Below are 21514 nucleotides of genomic sequence, written 5' to 3'. Positions count from 1 at the left end.
ATTGAGCTCTGTCTCCTCTCCCCATTTATATATATATATGTCTGCTAGTAAGCTCAGCTGTCTTCCGTGCTTATTGGCCTTTTGGATTTGCTCATCTTGACTTTCCTGTTTATATCTTTTGCCCATTTTTCTGTTGGTCTTTATTTTTATAGTCATTTGCTTTTCCTCTTGTATATTAGAAATATCACCCCCTTATTTGGCATCTGTGCTATACATGTGGTTTTCTAAATTTACCTTGTCTCTTTTGACTTCATTGACATGTTAAGGCTTTCATATATTTTTAATAGGCAGCTATATCTACCATTTTATGACTTCTGAGTTTTGGTTAAGACATGTGTACCCCTAGATTGTTCATGAAGCCTCTGGGTTCTCTTTCAAGGGTTTTATTGGTTTTTTAATTTACATTTTTCTTTAAAGCATCAGGAATTTAACTTTATATCTAATGACAATAGAGATTCAGTTAACAAAAGTACATTGTTTGTCTACTCTTCACTTAGCACTGTGTCTCTAAGCTAAGACAGAATCCATCCAACACCTGGCACCTGCAGACCACCACTGGCAAGGCAGGAGGGCATGAAAACCTGAGTCATGATCCCCATTGTCCCAAAATATACAGCCTCATTATTTAGAAAAAACAAATCACAGGTTAAAAATAGTAAGGTTTTATACATTTTGCCAGGGCTACCATCACAATGTTCCACAGACTGGGCGGCTTAAACTACAGAAGTTTATTTCCTTGTAGTTCTGGAGGCTAGAAGTTCAAAATCAAGGTATTGGCAAGGCTGGTTTCTTCTGAGGCCTCTCTCCTTGGCTTGTAGATGGCTGTCTTCTCCCTGTGTCTTTCCGTCATCATCCTTCTGCTGTGTCTGTGTTCTTATCTCCTTTTATAAGGACTCTAGTCCTATTGGATTAGTGCCCACCCATATGACCTCACTTTAAAGACCCTTTCTCTAAATATGGTCATATTCTGAGGTACTGGAGCTTAGAAATTCAACATATGAATTTTGAGGAAACATAATTCAGCCCATAACATGTTTCAAATGATTTGTTCAGCCTATAAGTGTTCACATGAGAGGGAGGTCACTGGACAGTTAGTGAGAGCATCATGGAAGAGAGAGGCCTGGAGGTGGGCACTGAAGGAGGCGGGAGATTGCAGTCTTGCTGTGAGAAGATGAGAATAAATAAAGTCATAGCTATAAACATGGCGTGTCAGGGTTCCTATGAGGTAACTAGGCTGACCAGGGAAGATAATTTTGGGGGGAAGTGGAAGATCAAGTTCAAACTGCTGATTGAAATCATCTGGATTTAGAAGTTTAGGCTTAAGGAAGTAAAAAGAAGCTTCAAAAAAATTTTTAATGAAATTTCTCACAAATGAAAACCAGATTTTCCTTCCTGAAATCCCATTTCAGCATTGACAGAAGTTGAGGATTATAAGACAAGGTGACATCAGTATTTTGAACCTAGTGGGGGACAGAAATAATAGTACCATTGAGCCTGTGGTATGCAGAACTCTAGGTGGAGAAGAAAGGCAGCCACTGGTCCTTTTGAGTCTGAGCGTTTGAGATGGAAGTACCCAGTAAGGAATTAGGGCAGGACATCTAGAGGGCTGAGAGGGTCAAACCTGAGGTGTGCATTAGGCAGTGGTCAGTGTGGAGAGCACTGTGGGAAGTATACAGAGCTAAGAGAGGGGGGACTGAATCCAGAGGCAAAGGGATCATTTACTCATCCAGCAAACTTATTAAGCATTTACTATGTGTCCAGCTTTTCCTTAAGTGCCAGGAATACTTACCTTTGTATTCCCTCAGAAACCTCATCCTCAATCATGAAGGCAAGGAGCGGTCAGTAATGTTAAATGATGTGCTGAGAGATAATAAGGACAGATAAAGGGCGTTTGATTTGTCAATAAAGTGTTCACCCTTGGGCTTCTAGAAGGCAACTTCAATAGAGTCTTATAATAGAAATCAGAGTGAATGGGGAAAGTTTGATGAGAAAATGGAGACAAGAGCAAGACTTCTTTTATTCCCAGATACTCTCCTAGCATTTATTGAAATTCCTTGTCATTTTCAAATTAATTAATCTTCATTTCAATAATAATGTTCTGATACTTTAATTCAGACTTAATAAAATTAACAGTCAAGTTAAAATTTAGTCTCAGGTTGCCCTGGCCACTGTGGCTCAGTTGTTTGGAGCATCATCCCATTCACCATACACTGAAAGGTGGTGTATTCCACTCCCTCAGAGCATATAAGGAGGTTGTGGGGATTTGATTCCCCTCCCCACCCCACCCCCACCCCGGGTTGGTACATGTGTGGGAGGCAACCCATTATGATGCAATGATGTTTCTCTCTCACATCTCTCTCTCTCTCTCTCTCTCTCTCTCTCTCTCTCTCTCTCTCTCCTTTCCTCTCTCTAAAATAAATTTAATTTTTTTAAATTTAGTCACAGGTCACTTTCATGTTTCTGAAACCATAATAATTTAATACTGTCTTTTTATGTTTCCTTCCGTTCAGATTCAAATGAGTAATATAAGTGAATATGACCAATACATTTCTAAATAACACTTTGTAAGAGTCAATAGAAGCTGTTTATTAATCAGCACTGGGACAGATGATAAGCAAAGAGAAGGAAACTAATTTATAAAAAATACTGTGTATGGTGGTGGCAAGAATTCAGGTTTTACCATCTCTTCTTGTGCCTGTTACAGTGCAAGATAGGATGCTGACAGGGCTTCGATATCTAAATTCTCTACACTGTCTATTCCTGTGGAGAGGAAGGGAGAGAGAGAATGGGAGATGAACTTCCAGGGATTGGTTGGAAAAGTGTGTCACTCCTTAGTCTATTACTAATCTCTATTTAACATGGTCTCAGTAATAAAGACCTCATTTTCCTTTGTTTTATTTTTTAAAATGGTAATGTAAGATTGTCATGGTTTTCTCTGATTAGCGTTGTTCTATGCATTAAATCTCTAGGAAGTACTCTCAACTATTGATGTATCTTTGTCACCCAGAATTTCCCGTATATTTTAAAATGAATGAGCTAGATGACATTAGACTATGAATGCTGCTGTGATCAGTATGTTCACCTAGTGGGTCGAACAAGGGACTAGAAAGTCAGACACCCATGTGGCTTCTCCATCTGGTTGAACCTGATTTACACTGCCAGCCACAGTTGTTTACACATAGTAACTATTAAGTATTCATTGACTTGTTTCTGTTTGACTTGCTTTGATTCGTTTTGGTTTGGAGCAATTCAGTTTCTCTGTGTATTCTTATATAAGAATCAGAGATGATTCCTGTCCCCTTAATATACACAAAAATGATCTGTTAATACCTTTACATTTCAGCTAAGAAATGTATGCTCAAGTATCCGTTTAAAGTAGTGTTTTCCAATAAGCACCCATGACCCTTTTCCAGCCTGATCCTTATATTCTATCAAGCAGACATTCCTGCACAATTGCAGTCAGAGGATGGAGTGTCAAGAATCATGAAAAATAGGAATACTTTATGAAAAGCCTATTATCTCTGTAAATATAAAGCCACCTATGATCACTAACAACCAAGCATGCTCTGATGATGTTGCAACCATTTGAGAACTTGGCTATAGTGACAGACGAGGCAGAAAAGAATGACAAACTTTATTCTTTCTTGGTCATGGTTTTTAAAGTCAGGTCTGAAAATTCTAAATTTTGGCAAAAGGGTTGATTAGGCTTGTAGAAAGAGTCCTTGTTTGGGCCATAACATGAGGTGGTACCTTAAAGTGAAAATCAGGCAGGTCTTAGATGGACAGGTGGATGTGTGAATCTGGCAGGGGGGCGGGGGAGGAGCAAAATTCTATGAGCATTATACCCGTTTTAAAAGATTTTTAGCAGCTCTGTCTCCCCATCTACCTTTTGAACTGCAGTACACTATTCCACATCACCAGACTATGCATTTCTTGTCTTCCCTTTCCCTTCTCCCCCTTAACTCTCAAAGTCATATGCCACCAGACAACTGGAAGGAAGCACATGGTGAGGAATATGATGAGGGTTGGTTGGGGGGAAAAGGTATTTCCTCTTTCTCCCAGCTTTAGCCACAGTAGTGCATATATTACTTTTTATTTATCCCAAAAGGAAGGCATTGCTTGATGATAGTCTTTGTAATTGAATACTTGTTTATGATCACCTTTCTTGTAGGTGTTTCTAAAGGAGAGGAGCCAAAAATATTGAGACCCCCAAGACGGCCCCGGAAACCCAAAACATTAAATAACCCTGAAGACTGCACATACTATTATCTACTACATGTAAGTGGCTCACTCTTATTATCAGATGGGAGCCATAGCATCCACAAAACCGTGTCCACACTAGGCCTGTCCAAAGGGAGGACTCTAAAAGGGAGACTCCCATCAGTTTCGGCTTTCCTGCCCCGTCCCTGGCTGAGGACCTGGGCACGTGGCTATCCTCCAGCCATCCTCACCTCCCAGGCCTCTCCCCCAGTCCTGTAACCCCATGGCCTCCCAGCAGTTTTCTCTGCTGGTCTGTTCATCTGAGCTGATATGCAAACATTAACCCAGAAAGAGAACTGTGTCGTAGCAGGAGCTCTCCTGAGAGGGACCTGAATGTGAATGGGTGAGGTTAGGTGAAAATGGAAGAAAGGAAGGAAAAAGAGGCATTTATTAGGCACCTTTTAAATCCCAGGCCTGGACTGAGGTATGTTCACGTGCATTGGGATATCTAATCCTAGAAACAGCTTTACAGGGGCATTTCCATCTCACAGATCAGGACTCTGAGACACAGATAGGGCACTTCTTAGCTGTCAAGGTCATTCATTGCACTGAGGTCCTCTCACTCACTGTGGGCACCATGTGAGCTCATTGGCATCCCCCCTGCCAGCCTCCTCTTCCTCTCATGTTCCTGTTCTCTGTGAATGATGCCATCATCCGCTTGGTTTGCTAAGCCAAGAACCTGGTGTCACCCTGGACCTCGCCCTCTCTCATATATGACCATTCAATCTGAAGTGTGGCTTCTACCAGCAACGCCTCCTCTACTCTCACAGCAACAGCCCTATTTCAGACCATCATCATTCTTCACCCGCAATGCTTTAGGCCCCAGCTAAGGGCTTCTGATCTCAGCCTCTGTAGCCCATGTGAGCAAATTTCTCTAAACTGTCAATTTGATCGTGTTCCTCCCTTGATAGTCCCTTTATAGCTCAGCAGCTCCCTCAGCATGAAGGCAAGACTCCTTCTGAAGCTGAATAGCAGAGCACAAAATTAGAAAGTACCAAACATGATGCTCAATAACCTTTACTAATTGCCACTGAAATGGCAATTGGCTACAGTGACTTCAGCAACAGATACTGCCCTAACCAGTTTGGCTCAGTGGATGGAGTGTTGGCCTGCAGACTGAAGGGTCCCGGGTTCGATTCCGGTCAGGGGCATGTACCTTGGTTGCGGGCACATCCCCAGTGGGGTGTGTGCAGGAGGCAGCTGATGGATGTTTCTCTCTCATCAATGTTTCTAACTCTCTATCCCTCTCCCTTCCTCTCTGTAAAAAATCAATAAAATATATTTTTAAAAAAACAGATACTATTCTCGAGATGAGAAATTATAAGAGACTTTGAAATAAGGAGGAATGTTTATGACTAATAGTCAACCAGTCAGAGTGGAGCAGATTCTGAGCCTCCACAAATGAGTCCCTGCCCCCCAAAAGCTTACATTGTCATTGAACAATTATTTTTTTAATGAATATACAGTGTTTTAATACATCTTGACTTATTACCATAGTGACTGGAATCCTTTGTATAACCCCGAGTCTTTAAATCTGTGGCTTCAGTGAAAAATAAAACACAGAAAACTAGTTTATTATTATAAGTGAAAACACACCATGTTTTCATATTCACCTGGCCCTTACTTGAGTTCAGGCGCCACACATAGGTGAAATTTACAGAAATGATGAGGTCCCACTCCCTTTACTCGTCAAAACATTCCCTTGCCCTACCCGGTGAGGCTCAATTGGTTGAGCATCATCTCATGCACCAAGAGATCACCGGCTCTGGGCACATGCTTGGGTTGTGTTCGGGAGGCAGCCTACCTATGTTTCTCTCACATCGATGTTTCTCTCTCTCTCTCTTCCTCTTCCTTCCTCTCTCTCTAAAAATCAATGAAAACATTAAAAAAACAACTTTCCTTTATCCATCGAAACACTGTAATTTTAAGTGGTTTTCATGAAACTCTTTCTGAAATATATTATAATGCACATTTTAACCTTTTCTTGATGACCCAAGGTCACTGCAGTGAGCAGCAATGTTAGTACTTTATTCAGATCCATGTTTATCAGCGAGGCTCCCTGACCACCATGTCTAAGGCAGCACCCATCACTCTGTGTCCCATGGCCCTGCTTCATTTTCTCAGAGCATTTATAAATATTTATGGAGCTGCTGAGCTGTGAAAATTATTTCCCTACACCTGCTTATCGTAGACAGCTGTGCTTTCAGTTGTTTTACCTATTTTTATAGCTTGTGTTTCTCCTTGAATGTCAGTTCTTACTACAGCCGTTCTGACTGTCTTAACATCAATACCAGCTCTCTTCTATGATTTGATGCTCCTCATCTCTTACATCTGGGAAATGTTGCCATAGTTGTGTCCAAAATAAGAGCAGGCTGAGCCTAAGAAGCATGCCTGTGGAGGGGAGAACCTTAGCTGGGATTGCACACCCCACTGTAATGGCGTGTGGGGCTGCTGTAACACGCAGAAGCTGGGCAGCCAGCAAAACCGACTCAGGGCCAACAGTTTCCTGAAGAAAAGTAACTGACCACATAATTCTGAAGGCCTTCCAGTTTCATTATTTTCTCCAGTACCTTTCCTGACGATAGCAGTAGGCATTTGGCCATTCCAAGATCTTTTTCCCCCTATGATTTGTCTACTTTCTTTATCCTTGTGAAGACTTCTAAATATACAGTGTATTTCAAAAAGGAATGTAAAACTGTGTCCACCATGATATAATAGCTGTGAAATTTAAAGTTTCATTATAAAACGTATTTCTTTACGTCAGGTTGGAGGGGAAGGAGTGTGGTGGAGCTGAGTCTTCCAAGTCCTCTGAGCTAAGACCTCTGTTCTTTCAAAGGGCCCTTGAGAAACACCCTCAAGGGAAAATCTCCTTGAGTCCTCGTTGTCTCCTTGTCTTTCTTCTTCACTGTGGTTCCTTAAGAAACTGCCATAGGACATTTGCTTCTTTATTTTCATTTAAGATTTCAATTTGGTAATTTGTAATTTCAAAACTATAATTGAAAACATTATTTGTTTTAGCAATAAATGCCCCTAATATAAAGTTCCATGGGTTAAACTTTATATTAAATTCCCTCCCATGAAGCACAATGTGCTTCCTTCTTTATGATAAAGAATGTAGTTTCATGCTTCCCTTTTGGACTTAGCCTCTAGGAATCTAAGAGACCAACCCTAAGGCTCCATCTTAACACATTTCATTTTTGTCCTCCTTTCTTATTTACAACTTATGTTTGATTACCTTGATTGTATAATTGCTTCTATTATAAACCATCTTAAATAATTTTTGGAAATTTTTATAATGGAATTACATTTCATTAGAATATCCTAACACAGGCGAGAGTGAAGTAAAGCCTGGACAGTGTTTCCTCTTCTAAGAATTCCTGTAATTGAGAGCCAGCTCACACACACTACCTCCCAGGAGAAAAGGCGATACAGAATTAAGAGGGGTTGCCCTGGACTGGTGGCTCAGTTGGTTGGAGCATGTCCAGTACACCAAAAGGTTTCAGGTTCAATCCCCGGTTGGGGCACGTATAGGAGGCAACCGACTGAAATTTCTCTTTCTCTCTATCTCCCTTCCTCTGTCTCTAAAAAAAAAAAAACAATAAAAAAAAAATCTTGTGGGTTCGATCCCCCGGTCAGGGTGCGTACAGGAGGCAGCTGATTGATGTTTCTCTCTCACATTAATGTGTTTTTTTCTCTCTCTCCCTTCTCTAAAAAAAAAAAAATCAATAAAAACATATCCTTAGGTGAGGTTTAAAAAGGGGGAGGGGGACTTCTGGCCAGCTTGGGAATTCAAAGGCAGAACGTTATTTCATTCTTGGTTGTATAAAGGGGAGCTCTGCCACACAACATCATGCTATCATTTCAGCATAATTTTGGATTGTAGAAAATTGTTACCAAGAGCAAAACAGACTTTTTTTCAGACAATGGATCAAGGAGACAGGACCTCTGTCATATTAAACAACAACAGCAACCACAGCAAACACCACCCCGGTCCCAGGGATCATTAACTGGACCACTAGGGGCCATTGTACCTTTGCTGGTAATACAATTATTTCTAAGCACCTCCTAGCCTAGGGCATTGGGTCAAGAATGTGAAGTAATAGGAAATGGGAAGGAGGACAGGAATGTAATTGGTGTCCTGCCCCTTACATTGTTATTTCCTGAAAGGTCCACTCCCAGACTTGATGCATTTAAGCATTACTTCTGCCTCATCCATCCACTAAAATGACAACCAATGAAAATGAAAGAAACTATGAACTGTTTGACTCATCCAACATTTTAGTTTATTGCAAATGATGAATCATGAGAAAAAATGATTGTGTGTCTATAAATACTGGGAAAACCCTTAGTCCTTACAAACCATTATTAATTGCCATTTTTATTATTTTGCACTTTTATGGTACCAGCCAAGTTGATGTCTGCATTAGGGTTTCCACAATGATAACATCTTTGGCTTGATCAAGGTGACTCTGGTATTGTTTCCTCAGCCTAAGAGATGTATTTGCTCTTGCAGCATGTAAATACATGTTCAAATATATTGAGCTAGCACACAGTGCAACCCATTAATAGTGTTACAGTACCAAAGAGGATATTGCTTTGTATGTAAGGTAAAGCACCATTTTGCTAGAGTTCAAATCTAAGTATTGATTAAAAAATATCTAATCACACCTATACTTAAATATTCTCATTTTTGCCTCGATAAAGTTCTCAACTTGAAAACATTTTGCAAATGAACATAGGTATCATCTGTGCTGCTACTTTTATGCCATAAATGGACTCCTATCGTTAGTGAAGTCAATTTCATTGGCCCGTGAACTGTTGCAGCTGCCCTCATGCCCGCCCATCTGCTATACCTGCAGACAAGGGTGGCATAGAAACAAGACCACAAAGTAGCCTAATTATCTGCCTAAGTCACAACTGCATTTGTGAAGAAATGGATTTTCAGGAAATTCTGACTCCCCCCGCCCCCTCCCATTTGTAGGTAGATAGACGTTATATAGTCTGTGTATAGTGGTCACTGTGGTGAACTCTTTTTTTTGTATGGAATGCAAAGATTAATTTCAGTCTAGTGCTGGTAAAAATAATCACAAATTCACAATTAGTAAAATATGAGTAAATTATATTACTTCAGATCTTAAAAATATTGTATCCACTTGTTTATTGTTAAGTTAGCTTTATAGGAACAAATGTATTTATTTATTAAGATTATAGTAATATACAAATTATATTACATTAAGACATTAATATATAGAGATTTTTAAAATTATTCTATTCCCTTTAGAAGTCAATCCAAGAAGAAAAACGAAGACCAAGGAAAGATAGGTAATTATTTTTTCTAGATTTCAACAAGTTATCAAACCAAAATATAAATCTGTATGTTCAAATTAGATTAATAATCACCAGTTTTATGTGGATAGATTTGGAAAGTAGTGTGCTCTCAATGCATTTATATTATGAATGCCTATATGTGGTTTAAGATCTTGTCTACTGGCAATACACTGAGCTAGCACAGTGCAAAGCATACAGTAAGAACTCAAATAGTTTTGCATGAATTGTACTGTCACAATCCAGAATTTGCCTTTCTTGGTCCATTGATATGGTTTTGATTGGGCAATTTGAACATGCCCATGCCCATGAACTTTCTTTCCCCAAACTCCTTTTTGCTTTCTGTTCTTGAAGACAAAACATGCTAAATCTCACTTTTACGGACTTGTTAGGAAGATAGGGTTTGTGTCACCTGCAGGTGTGGCACACTTAAATTCACACGGGTCCCCTTTACCTATAGTATTTCAGCCAGCCAGAACTTTACTATTTTAATATTTTGCCACTATTTCAATCAACTAATGTCCAGACAGTGTTAATTACAATTGCAGGTTCTTTTGTTAGGCATGAGTGGATGCAGAATTCTTAATTTATAAAAGTTAATTTATACATTGGCATCTGTAACTTGAAAAGCACTTTTCCCCAGAAGCACTGTAGCACCTGGTAGTTGTCCAGACCTGTCCCTGGTGACCTCATCTGAGTCCTACAGATGCTGAGCACCACAGGCACAGGAACCGCAGTCAGAGTAGATCCAAGAATTACAATGGTTGAGGGCACAACCCATGGGCAGGAACTAAAATCTAGCGCATACACAAAAAATGATTCCCAAAAGACCAACGGGTAGGGGGAGGACAGAAGGTTAGCTGTAAAGGAATAAGGTAAGAGCAAGACACATTGTGTACATCAGTGTATTGATGATTGATAAAATTGGAAAATGCTATGTTAGTACATAGCCCAAGTGGCCCAAGGGTCTGTTGTGATCCCTGACTTAGTCTAGCCAAGCTGGAACATTGTACTCACTGGCTATTAGTAACCACTAATGCTGTGTCAAGTTGAAGGCGACAGAACCAGGACAGTCCCCTCCAGCAGCCAGTGTTCTCTTAAAGGTAAGAGGGAAAAGGTTTTGTTTTTCTCTTTAAATTATAGTATATGCTATTTTTGCACATTTCAAGACTCCTCCTATTTCTATTGACATGTATGTGTTACTCTTAAATTACAGTAAATACTTTTTAAAAAGAAAGCAAGTGTCCTGTAAGTTAATAGAAAATTCAATTGATCCTGTGGTGTGTTTGTGTGTTCATTTACAGTCAGGGAAAATTATTAGATTTGGAAGATTTCTATTATAAGGAATTTTTGCCCAATCATTCTGGACCAAAGGAACATAACCCTAGTTTACAAGAACGAAGACAACAGAGAGAACTCCAGAATCAATGTTTTAAGGCTGATGGAAGGTAATAAACTTCACATTAAAGCATAGCATTTTCAATTTTATACTCACAATCCCATTTCTAAAGCACTTTCATTTTATGTATGACAAATCATTTAATGACAAAGCACTTACTGAATATTGCATCTTATGATTAATATGTTGTTTAAAAGTAAAACTGTAAATATTATAGTAGGGTAATCAGACATCCCAGTTTTTCTAGCACAATCCTAGTTTATACCTATTTTTTGTAATCATTAATTACAGCCCCCCTGCCTTTAAAAGTATCTCAGTTTGGATGATAAATTTATGGTCATATTAACCATAAGCAATTAACCACATTCAAAATGTAGTTAACCTCAAACCAATGTAATTTTAATCACTAGTTTCTCAGTTATGCCGTGTAAAGTTAACCTCAAACCAATGTAATTTTAATCACTAGTTTAATCACTAGTTTTTCAGAATCAGTGATGTCAGACCAAACCAATATTTGGGAGAAAGATTCATATGGAAATATGTACCTGGTATTTTGGATTTATTCTCTCACTTTGCCACCGGCTTTCATTTCAAGTAACAAACAGTTTGTACTTTACTTACTACCTTGGTAAAATTTTTTTCTTTCCCCAGAAATTCTTCATGAAGTTGTAAAATTGAGGGCACATAATAAGATGGTAACGTGGTGTATGAGAAATGGGAGCAATGACAAGCCATGAAAAGCTGTTTTTCTAAAATCCTAAACGAACACCCTAGCAACCTGGGCCACTCAGGGCCCTGCACCAGTCTTCCACAGTGTGAGATGGTGCGTGAGAGAAGAGGCTTTAGAGCAGTGGTTCTCAACCTTCCTAATGCCACCACCCTTTAATACAGTTCCTCATGTTGTGGTGACCCCCAACCATAACATTATTTTCGTTGCTACTTCACAGCTGTAATTTTGCTACTGTTATGAATTGTAATGTAAATATCTGATATGCAGGATGTATTTAGGCGACCCCTGTGAAAGGGTTGTTCGACCCCCAAAGGGGTCACGACCCACAGGTTGATATCCACTGCTTTAGAGTCAGACCATCTCAGACTTGGATCCTGACTCTGCTACTTAGTAGTTGAGTGACCTTGCTTATGTTCCTGGACCTCTTTAAGCTCCCGTTTCCACATCTGCAAAGGGATTTACTAATAACTGCCTCACCATGTTGTCATAAAAATTAATGAAATGATGTATATGAAGCGCTTAACACTAGATGTGGCATAGGAGAGGCGGTCCTTAAAGACTATTACCATCTCTACTTGCTTTTCCAGAATCTACCCGAACTATGATTTCTTCTCCTTGTACCTAAAAGAGGATGCATTCTTTCATCTTGGGATCAAGAACTGTAATGTGTTAGAGCTTAGAGATGTTTCAGTCTAACCACAGAGTTCTAAACAGGAGAATACCAAGTGCCAGAAAGATTTAGTGACTTTCCCAAAGTCACACATCGAGTTAGTGAACCAAAATCCAAGTGTTTTCTACTCCCTGCTCAAATTGCTTTTCACCTACTTACCTGCTTCCCATTTTAACAACCCAGTCTGCCTCCCCTCCAGTGTATTTTCCCCCTTTCTCCACTGGCAGACACACACATGCTCTAAAAGCATTACATCCCTGAAGTATTGCCTGGTATTCTAGTAGTGTCTGTGAATGTGTAGTTAATGCTCATTAGAATAAGAATGCTAAAAGCTAGTATTGGTTGAGTGCTTACCTTGGGTTAAGCACTATGCTAATATCTCATTTGATCATCATAGCAACCTTCTGAGGCAGTTACTAATATTGCCCCGTTTTATAGATGAGAAGGCTAAGTCTACAAGTTTAGTGACTGAAAATACTCACCTAAACAATAATTGATGAAGCCAGAATTTGAACATGGGCCTTCTTGAGTTTAGAGTCAAGGACCTTAACCACTGCTCTGTATCGCCTCCCAAAGCAACAGCCCCCCCACCCGCCCCCCACCCAGGGTGTTTGAGGAAGGGGTAGTAGTACATTGGTGCATGAAATGTGACCCTTACATTGAAGGAACTTGATTCTAGAGAGAACGTATATTGATCTAACAAAGCTGAACAAGGTGACTCTGAGATGGGATTTTCTAAATTAAAGAAGCTTAAAGAGACAAAACATTTAAATGGCCCTGGCCAGTGGGACGCAGTCCCTTGGAGCATAATCCCATGCACCCAAGGGTCTTAGGTTTGATTCCAGGTCAGGGCACATACTCGATTTCAAGTTTGACCCCCAGTTGGGGAACCTATGGGAGGCAACCACTCCATGTTTCTCTCTCGCTCTTCCTTCTTCTATCTCTAAAATCAATGAAAAACATATCCTCGGGTGAGGATTTTAAAAAATACCCAAAGACACTAGGTAAATCTTGATAGGATCCTGAATTTAAAATAAAAAACAATGCAGAAAAACAGCTCTAAAGGACACTTAGGACAGTTAGAGAAACTTGAGTCTAAACTAAAAGTTGGATGGTGTTAGTACTACAGAAAGAATATAAATCATATTATATATTAAATTATTGTAGAATATGTATTACACACACACACACACACACACACACACACCAAGTACTGATATAACCCAGGAAGGTGTGAGTAGATCTGGGAATCAGGAACAGCAATGATGAGTTAAGAGTCTCATAATGAATAAAAATGGTGGCAGGTAGTCAGTGATTAGAGAATAGCATTAGAGAGCAACAAGAGAACTGATGTCTCCTTAGCTAATACTAAGACAGGAAGTAGTGGAGTCTCTGTTAAGCAATAGAGAGTAATATAGGGTATTTAAGTCATAGTTGGTTTTCATTTGGACAAGAAGATATAGGGAGGATGGGAGGGGAAGGGTGGGGACATAAAATGGAACAAGAGTTCCTCATTTTAGGGTTAGGAGAATTATGAAAGAAGTGTCAGCAGAAAAGAGGCAAAGGGATACAGTTGGGAAAGTATGAGATCTAAGTGCTCTAGACCTGAATTTGAAACCCCACTCCATTCCTCATTAGTCATATCTGCCAGAAGCCAGTCCATCCTTGCTGCTTGACACAGTCGCTGCAGGAAAGAAACATCTGCACAGCATATGTTTCAAGGGACCTGGCATATATAGCATATTGTTCTTAATATGTTTGCTCTCCTTAGCGCCATGTGTTTTAACCAAGGTCACCTCTCCGAGAAAGGTTGTTTCCCCAGGTGGGGATTTTTCCCTGAGGTTAGGGAGGGGATACAACCCCTTAACTAAGTGCCAGGCGGGTAGTTAATCACTTTAACTACAAACAATCATGCTTAAGCTACATAATCTTTACTCCCTGGAATGGAGATAAGAAACGCCCTAACCTTTGCAATAGAAATTGACAGGATTAAAATCGACTGGTATAAATACAGATGTAACAAGACAATAAACATCAGATCCTAACCAGAACTTCGCTGGAGATCCCCCCAGAACTTTGGCTGGAGATCCTGGCTAGAGGTCCTGACTAGGCTGCTGATCAACTGAAGGCTGTCTCCATATCATTCCTTATTCGCTGACTCCGTCCACACCTTTGGGGACCCCTGGACCTGCTGGGGTTGGACCCCAGCACATATCAACTAGAATTTTCTCATTTATAGATTGAGGATAAGAAAAACTAAGGTTTTGTCATGCTGTCTTTAGAATTAAAGATAATGTATGTCATGTACCTGGCAGATAGTTGATCCTCAATATTCTTTTACCAGAAATGAGATGAACAGTAATGAGATTTCAAGTCAGTTACCCAAGATCCTCCCCATAGGTACCACCCAAAGTCCTTCCCTGTCAAATATCCACTGAGCTCATGATGCCCTAAAAGACCTTCCCAAAGGTTTCTTTCTTTTTCTTTTTCTTTTTTTTCCAATTTTCAAGTACAGTTTACATTCAATGTTATTTTATACTAGAGGCTCAGTGCACAAAATTCATGCCTGGCCTGTACCCTCTCACAATCCGGTATCCCTCACTCCTTACCACCTGCCTGCTTGCTCCTTACTACTCCTTAAGCACTACCATGGAGGCAGGAGAGGCTCCCACCACCACCGCTGCGTTCGCCAGCTGTGAGCCTGGCTTCTGCCTGAGCAGCGCAGTGGGAGTGCACTGACCACCAGGGGGCAGCTCCTGCATTGAACATCTGCCCCCTGGTGGTCAGTGCACATCATAGCGACTGGTCATTCTGGTCATTCCACCATAATGGCCGCTTAGGATTTTATTATATAGATTAGTTTCAGGTGTACAGCATGATGCTTAGATAATCATAAAACTTTACAAAGTGTTCCCCCCAATGTTTCTAGTACTCACCTGGCACCATACATAGTTAAAACAGTATTTTTTACTATATTCCTTATGCTCTACAATACATCCCCATGACTATTTTATAACTGCCAATTTGTACTTTTTAATCTCTTCATCTTTTTCACCCAGTGCCCCAAGCTCCCTTCCATCTGGCAACCATCAGTCTGTTTTCTGTATCTATGATACCTATTTCTATTTTATTTGTCAGTTTATTTTATTCATTATATTCCACATATACGTGAGATCATATGATATTTGTCTTTCCCTGACTGGCTTGTTTCACTTAGCTTAATACCCTCTTGGTCCATCCATGTTGTCACAAATGATAAGATTTTATCCTTTTTATGGCTGAGTAGTATTCCATTGTGTAAATGTACCACAGCTTTTATATGTACTCATTTACTGATGGGCACTTGGGCTGCTTCCAAATCTTTGCTATTGTAAATAACACTGCATGAATGTAGGAATGCATATATTCTTTCAAATCAGTGTTTTGGTTTCTTGGGATGTGGAATCACTGAGTCATAAGGCAGGTCCATTTGTAATTTTTTTTGAGGACCTTCAATACGGTTTTCCGTAGTGACTGCACCAATCTGTCTTCCCATCAACAGTGCACAAGGGTTCGCTTTTCTCCATATCCTCACTAACACTTGCTGTTCGTTGATTTATTGATGGTAGCCATTCTGACAGGTGTGAGGTAATATCTCATTTTGGTTTTCATTTGCATTTCTTTAATGACTAGTGACATTGAGCATCTTTTCATATGTCTATTGGCCATTTGTATGTTCTCTTTGGATAAGTATATTTTTAGATTCTCTACTTTTAATTGGATTGTTTTTGGGGTTTTTTTTGATGGTGAATTGTATGAGTTCTTTATAAATTTTGGATATGAACCCATTATCAAGTGTATCATTGGTGAATATGTTTTCCCATTCAGTCATTGTCTTTTTGTTTTGTTGATAATTTCCTTTGTTGTGCAAAACCCAAAGGATTTCTTTTTTTAAATACTTTTAAAAAATGTATTCAGAGTGGGCTAGAATAAAGGCCTATTCCATCTGCAGAAATTCTAGTTTTTTCTTTCTAGCTGGTCAGTATTTTCACTCATTTGCATATACCTTCAATGACCTTGCCCCTTTCTCCTTCAGTTATATTCAACTGGTAAACCTCAGTGCTGGGTAAACCCAGCTTCCTACCCAATCTATACATGTACCCATGTAGCTGAATGTAGCTTTTTAAAAAGCAGTCTATTATCATTTACAACTTATGACCACACACATTAGGCAGGCACTTAAGAGTCATTTTGCAATACTACATTTCCCTAAAAATCCATTATGCAACTTTCCTAGTTCATTCTTTCAGACTTCCTCTTTTCTCTTCAAATCCTCATAATCTACTCACTCTTGTCAGACAACCTCTTTTCCTTAGAAAAAAAATAGTAGAGAACAGATACATGCTTCCACCACCATATCTATCACTTATTCATATACCTCCCTCAGTTTAGCATGGATGACTGTCCTCCAGGTAAGACCAAACCTTCCTTTTGTGCACAGAATCCAGTTCCTTCCTCTACTCAAGAACACTGTCCTGTAATTATCCCCTCTTCTCTGCAACTTGAACATTTGTTCTCTTTACAACATCATTCCTGACAATTTGTGAACAGGATGCAGTTGGACCCATCATAAAATATACCCTTGACTCAGTCCTCTGCCAAACCACTCATGTTCCTGTTCTACATTATAGCAAGGGTAATACATGAGAATGACTCAACCTCCTCCGTGTCCTCTCTTCCCAATCTCTCTTGAGCCACTTCACTCTTGAACTACTCCACTGAAAATGTCTCTGCCAAGGCCACCAGTGACCTCTATTTTGCCATATGCCATTATCTATTCTCAATCTTTATCTCACTCTATCAACATTTAACATGTTTTCTTTACAATTACTCCTTTTTTTCTTTAAACATTTCTTTCCATTTGCCCCCAGGATAGGACTTCTCTTTCTTTGCTTCCTACCTCCCTGACTCCTCCTCATTGTTCTCCTTTGCTGAGTCTTCCTCATTTCACTGATCTCTCAACCATTCGAGTGTACCAGTCCTTTGCTTTGTCAACATATACACTCAAGAACTTAAGTATCATCTATTTACTTAAAATTCCTGAACTGAAATATCTAGCCTAAATCAGGACTTATGTAGCCAACTGCCTATTCAATACCCCCTCTTGGATATCTAATAAGTAAACTTAGTATTACCAAAACCAAAATCTTTACCCCCATCCCCCAAAAAATACTATTCTGCAGCCTTCCCCATCTCAAATGGCAACCCCTTTTTCTAGTTGATTAAGCCAGAAACCTTAGGGACATTCTCAATTCCTTTTCTTTATGTCCTATATCCAATCCATCAGCAAACTCTTTCAGTTCTACCTACCAAATATGACCAGAATCTGATCAATTTCTTACCTCCTCTAGAAGCCTGAACAGACCTCCCTACTTCCTCTCTGAGAGTCAGGTCCCTTTAGGAATCATTCTTCTGCTCAGAACTCTCCAATGTTTCTCTCACTCTAAATAATATTCAAGTCCTTGCTATGGTCTCAAAGCACTAAATTATCTGCCATACTATCCCCTCATTCCTCCTGCTCTCATCCCTTGCTATTCTTCCTCTGGCTTGCTCCATTTAAGCCTCAATGGCCTCCTTGCTGTTCCTTGAGCACAATATATACACTGTAGTCTTGGAAACTTTTCATTGTTTGACTGTCATCCTGGAATGACTGTCATTCCCTCAGAAATCTGCCTGGCCCACTCCTCCCCTTCCTTCAGCTCTCTCCTCACATGCCACCTTATTAGAAAAGCCTTTCCTGACCACTAGAAAATGGCTTGTCCACACATACACACACACACACACACACACACACACACACACACACACACACACACCACTCTTTCCCATTAGCTACTTAATTGGTCTGTCTAGCTCCTCTTACCATCTGGTATTAGAAGCTATCTATGGTCCTTTCCCATACTAGACTATAAACTCCATGAGAGCAGAGACTTCTGCTCACTCATCACCTGCACTGGTGGCTGACACTTAGTGGGTGCTTCATAAAATGGATGAATCTCCGTGGCTGCCTTTTACGTGTACATGGCTTCCCCAGGGAAAGCTGTAGAATCCAAAGGTAATCATTGGCAGGGTTTCCCAGCGGTAGGAAATTTGGCCCAACAGCCTTATTGAAAACGCCTACAGGGCTAACACCAACTGTGTAGCTAACCCAGTGGTGTGTTAGATTTGGCAGGAGAGTTTTTAAGAAACACTTGAGCAGTGTAAAAATGCAAAATAATGGTTGTCTATTAGGCAACCAAAGTAAGTACTTGTTTATTGGTTGTGAGCTATTTCAAGCTCAAAGAAGCTAGTCTTTCTGAACTACACATTCTCTGGTGCTTTACTTAGCTGTCATTCAAACACAAAGTCACCAGGTTCCACCAGCTCTTCTGCTCCTCAGCTTAGAGGAGCTTTGAAAACCTGCTGAGAAAAATTATCGCAGATCCGTTTGACCACGACCCTGATTACTTAACTGTGCGGTTTTCAAATGCCTGACGATGGTGGAATGTGTGGAGAAGAATGTGTAGACTCGGCTAACTCGGGGTGGGCGGGGATGCGCTGCACGTGATGGCGCCACTGACGCTGGGCTCTGGGTCTCGCTGGCAGGTGCTGGGCGGTGGAGGATCCCGAGAAGGAGGAGGAGGAGGGGGAGAATGGACCCTCGAGCAATCCCTACGACTACAGGAGGCTCCTGCGCAAAACCTCCCAGCGCCGGCGCCTGGTCCAGCAGGTGTAGCCCCTCTGCCACAGCGGCAGCCGTAATGTGCCCGAGACTGCTGCTTGCAGGGTCCAACGCGCTGAAGTCTGGACCCCGATCTTGGCAGGGGCTACCCACTGCGCTCTCCATGGAGGGCCCCGGCCAGCTTTGGCGCTCCGAGGGCGAAGACCTGGGAGCTCTTCCGACGCCCACCGGCTGCGCTCCCTCACCCTCCACTCCCACCAGCCCACCAGCCCCTGTCGCTGGCCCCCAATGCAGCTCTTTGTTCACTTGGCTGCCACACTCCTTCTGATGACTGGAAGGCGCCTGAGCTCTCGTTGACCCTCCTCCTCTCTCATTTTGGGCGACTTCAAAGAGTTCCTACTTCCTGGAAATGCCTCTCCCAAGCCCGAGGCACACTCGTGGGCGGGTTGAGTCTCTTAAAACAATAAATCCTGGGTGGGAGGAGAAGCGTGAGGATGTGGGGAAGTTTTGAAGATGAACTTAAACTCGTGCTTTGCCTTCCCGTGGTTATTAAGTTACTAAATAAAGGAAGTGCCTTGGAGAGTCCGTGTCTTCCCCTGGGAGGTCTAGCTCCTGTGGTCTTGCTGTGCAGGCTGGGATGACGAGGGAGGGGGGCGAGGTGCCTCGCCTTCTGTTTCCACCAGCGAACAACTCACCACCAGCACCCCAAAGGCTCATACGAAATTACAACCTGTACTTGTGACACAAACGTGGCCTCCAAATCTCCAAACCCCCCAACACACTGTACACACACACACACACACACACACACACACACACAGCCTGCCCAAACACTGTGGCTTCTTTTGGCCCCGCCTATAAAATTTTTGGTCCACTACTGAATGAAGTGTCAGATGTTTTAGGTTCTCCCCGTCTGCAGATTTGAAGCAATCTCCCAGCTCTGAATTTTGGTGAATTTAAGATGGAGAGGCCCTAGGCGGTTTGGCTCAGTGGATAGAGTGTGAGCCTGCGGACTGAAGGGTCCCAGGTTCCATTGGAATCAAGGGCACATGCCCGGGTTGCAGGCTCCATCCCCAGTAGGGGGCTGCAGGAGGCAGCCAATCAATGATTCTCTCTCATCCTTAACGTTTCTATCTCTCTCTCTCTCCCTTCCTCTCTGAAATCAATAATATATATTAGAAATTTGAAATTCGTGCAAGGGCCTTGGCCCCGCCACCGCCCACCGCCTCCACGGGGCCAGGGGCCTCTGCTGCGGGGCCTCTGCTGCAGCACCCTCTCCCTTTGTCCAGAAGGACGTCGGGTCTAATTAGCATATTAAGCAAACCCTCCGTGTCTTTGAGACCAGGAGAGGTCATAGGAAGGGTGGCGCGGTGGTTCCATCCAGGACTGATTGGAAGGAGGGTTCTGGCTAGGATGGGGCTTGCACCATCTGCTTTGTCCCGGCTCCTACACCCATGGCCCAGAGACAGGAGACTTTGGGGAACTATTCCAGGAGAAGGCGAGGGCACGTGCGCTGGCCGATTATGTTGTGCCGCTTGGTCACACCTGGATGTAAGGTTTTCTCCATCCCACTGAATGGGCGCTCACAGGCCCCCAGAGATGACTCATGCAAACTCTTAATTTTACAAATGAGACGCGCCCGAGGGGCAACCTCGTACTGAGACAGGGCTGAGATCCAAGGCCAAGTGCACTCTATCTAGGCCTGCCCTTTCCCTGGGTTCGCGCCGTGGGCTGTGCGGATAGCGTCCGAGCTGCGGCGGGCGGCGGGGCGGGGCCGGGCCCAGACACCCACGAAACCTGCGCCGCAGGACACGGCTCACTGGCGGGGCTCCTGAGGAAGCGATCTCCGTAACCGTAACAGAAGGTGGCCCAGCCCTCAGCCCCTACCCAGCGCTCAGGCCGCGAGAGGGGTCTGGGGCTAAAGGCCGAGCTTCCTGGCAGGCCCCTTCGTCAACCCAGCCTTCCCGAGTGGTCCCTGCAGACCAGAGCCCTGGCAGCCTGGCCCTTCCGTTGCTGGAAAGGGGGGCAATGACCCGTCCCCGAAATCCCCTCTGTTAGGTCCGTGCAGACAGGATCCAGGCCAAAAGACGTTGTGCGAGTTTTAAAATTGGTGTTCCATTCTCTCACAGCGGCTGAGACCAGTGTGTCCTGTCAGCGATCAAGTGTAGGGGGGGCGGGATATTTGTATTTCCTGTGCAGGTCGGAGTAACCGGTCGGACCAGGTGCCAGGTGATGGCGGGAAGCCGGGTGTAGGCAGTCCACTGCGAACTGGGAGAGGCTGTTTACTGGAAACTGCAAGCCATTCGTCATGTCTTGCAAAATCTGAAATGAGAATAATAGGAAAATCGCGAAATCCCCAAGCAGTGGGTAATGGAAAAGTACTGCGCGCAGGGGAAAGGTAGAGAATGCGCCTAACATCCTCCCCTCCCC

At 42.1% G+C, this 21514-nt stretch overlaps 1 protein-coding gene across 1 annotated transcript in view; it reads left to right on the top strand.

The window, feature by feature from the left end:
• The window catches only part of MYO3A (myosin IIIA), a 221813-nt gene extending 202147 nt beyond the window's left edge, over positions 1-19666 (top strand). The window contains exons 30-33 of the mRNA XM_005865858.2: positions 4172-4278; positions 9542-9582; positions 10890-11033; positions 19009-19666. Coding sequence (XP_005865920.1) covers positions 4172-4278; positions 9542-9582; positions 10890-11033; positions 19009-19138 — 422 coding nt within the window. The 3' untranslated portion in view covers positions 19139-19666. The remainder of the gene's footprint in view (positions 1-4171; positions 4279-9541; positions 9583-10889; positions 11034-19008) is intronic.
• Positions 19667-21514: the final 1848 nt, after the last annotated feature.

The sequence above is a fragment of the Myotis brandtii genome, unplaced genomic scaffold, assembly GCF_000412655.1.
Source record: "Myotis brandtii unplaced genomic scaffold, ASM41265v1 scaffold215, whole genome shotgun sequence".
Taxonomy (NCBI): domain Eukaryota; kingdom Metazoa; phylum Chordata; class Mammalia; order Chiroptera; family Vespertilionidae; genus Myotis; species Myotis brandtii.
This window is presented reverse-complemented; position numbering and strand designations above follow the sequence as displayed.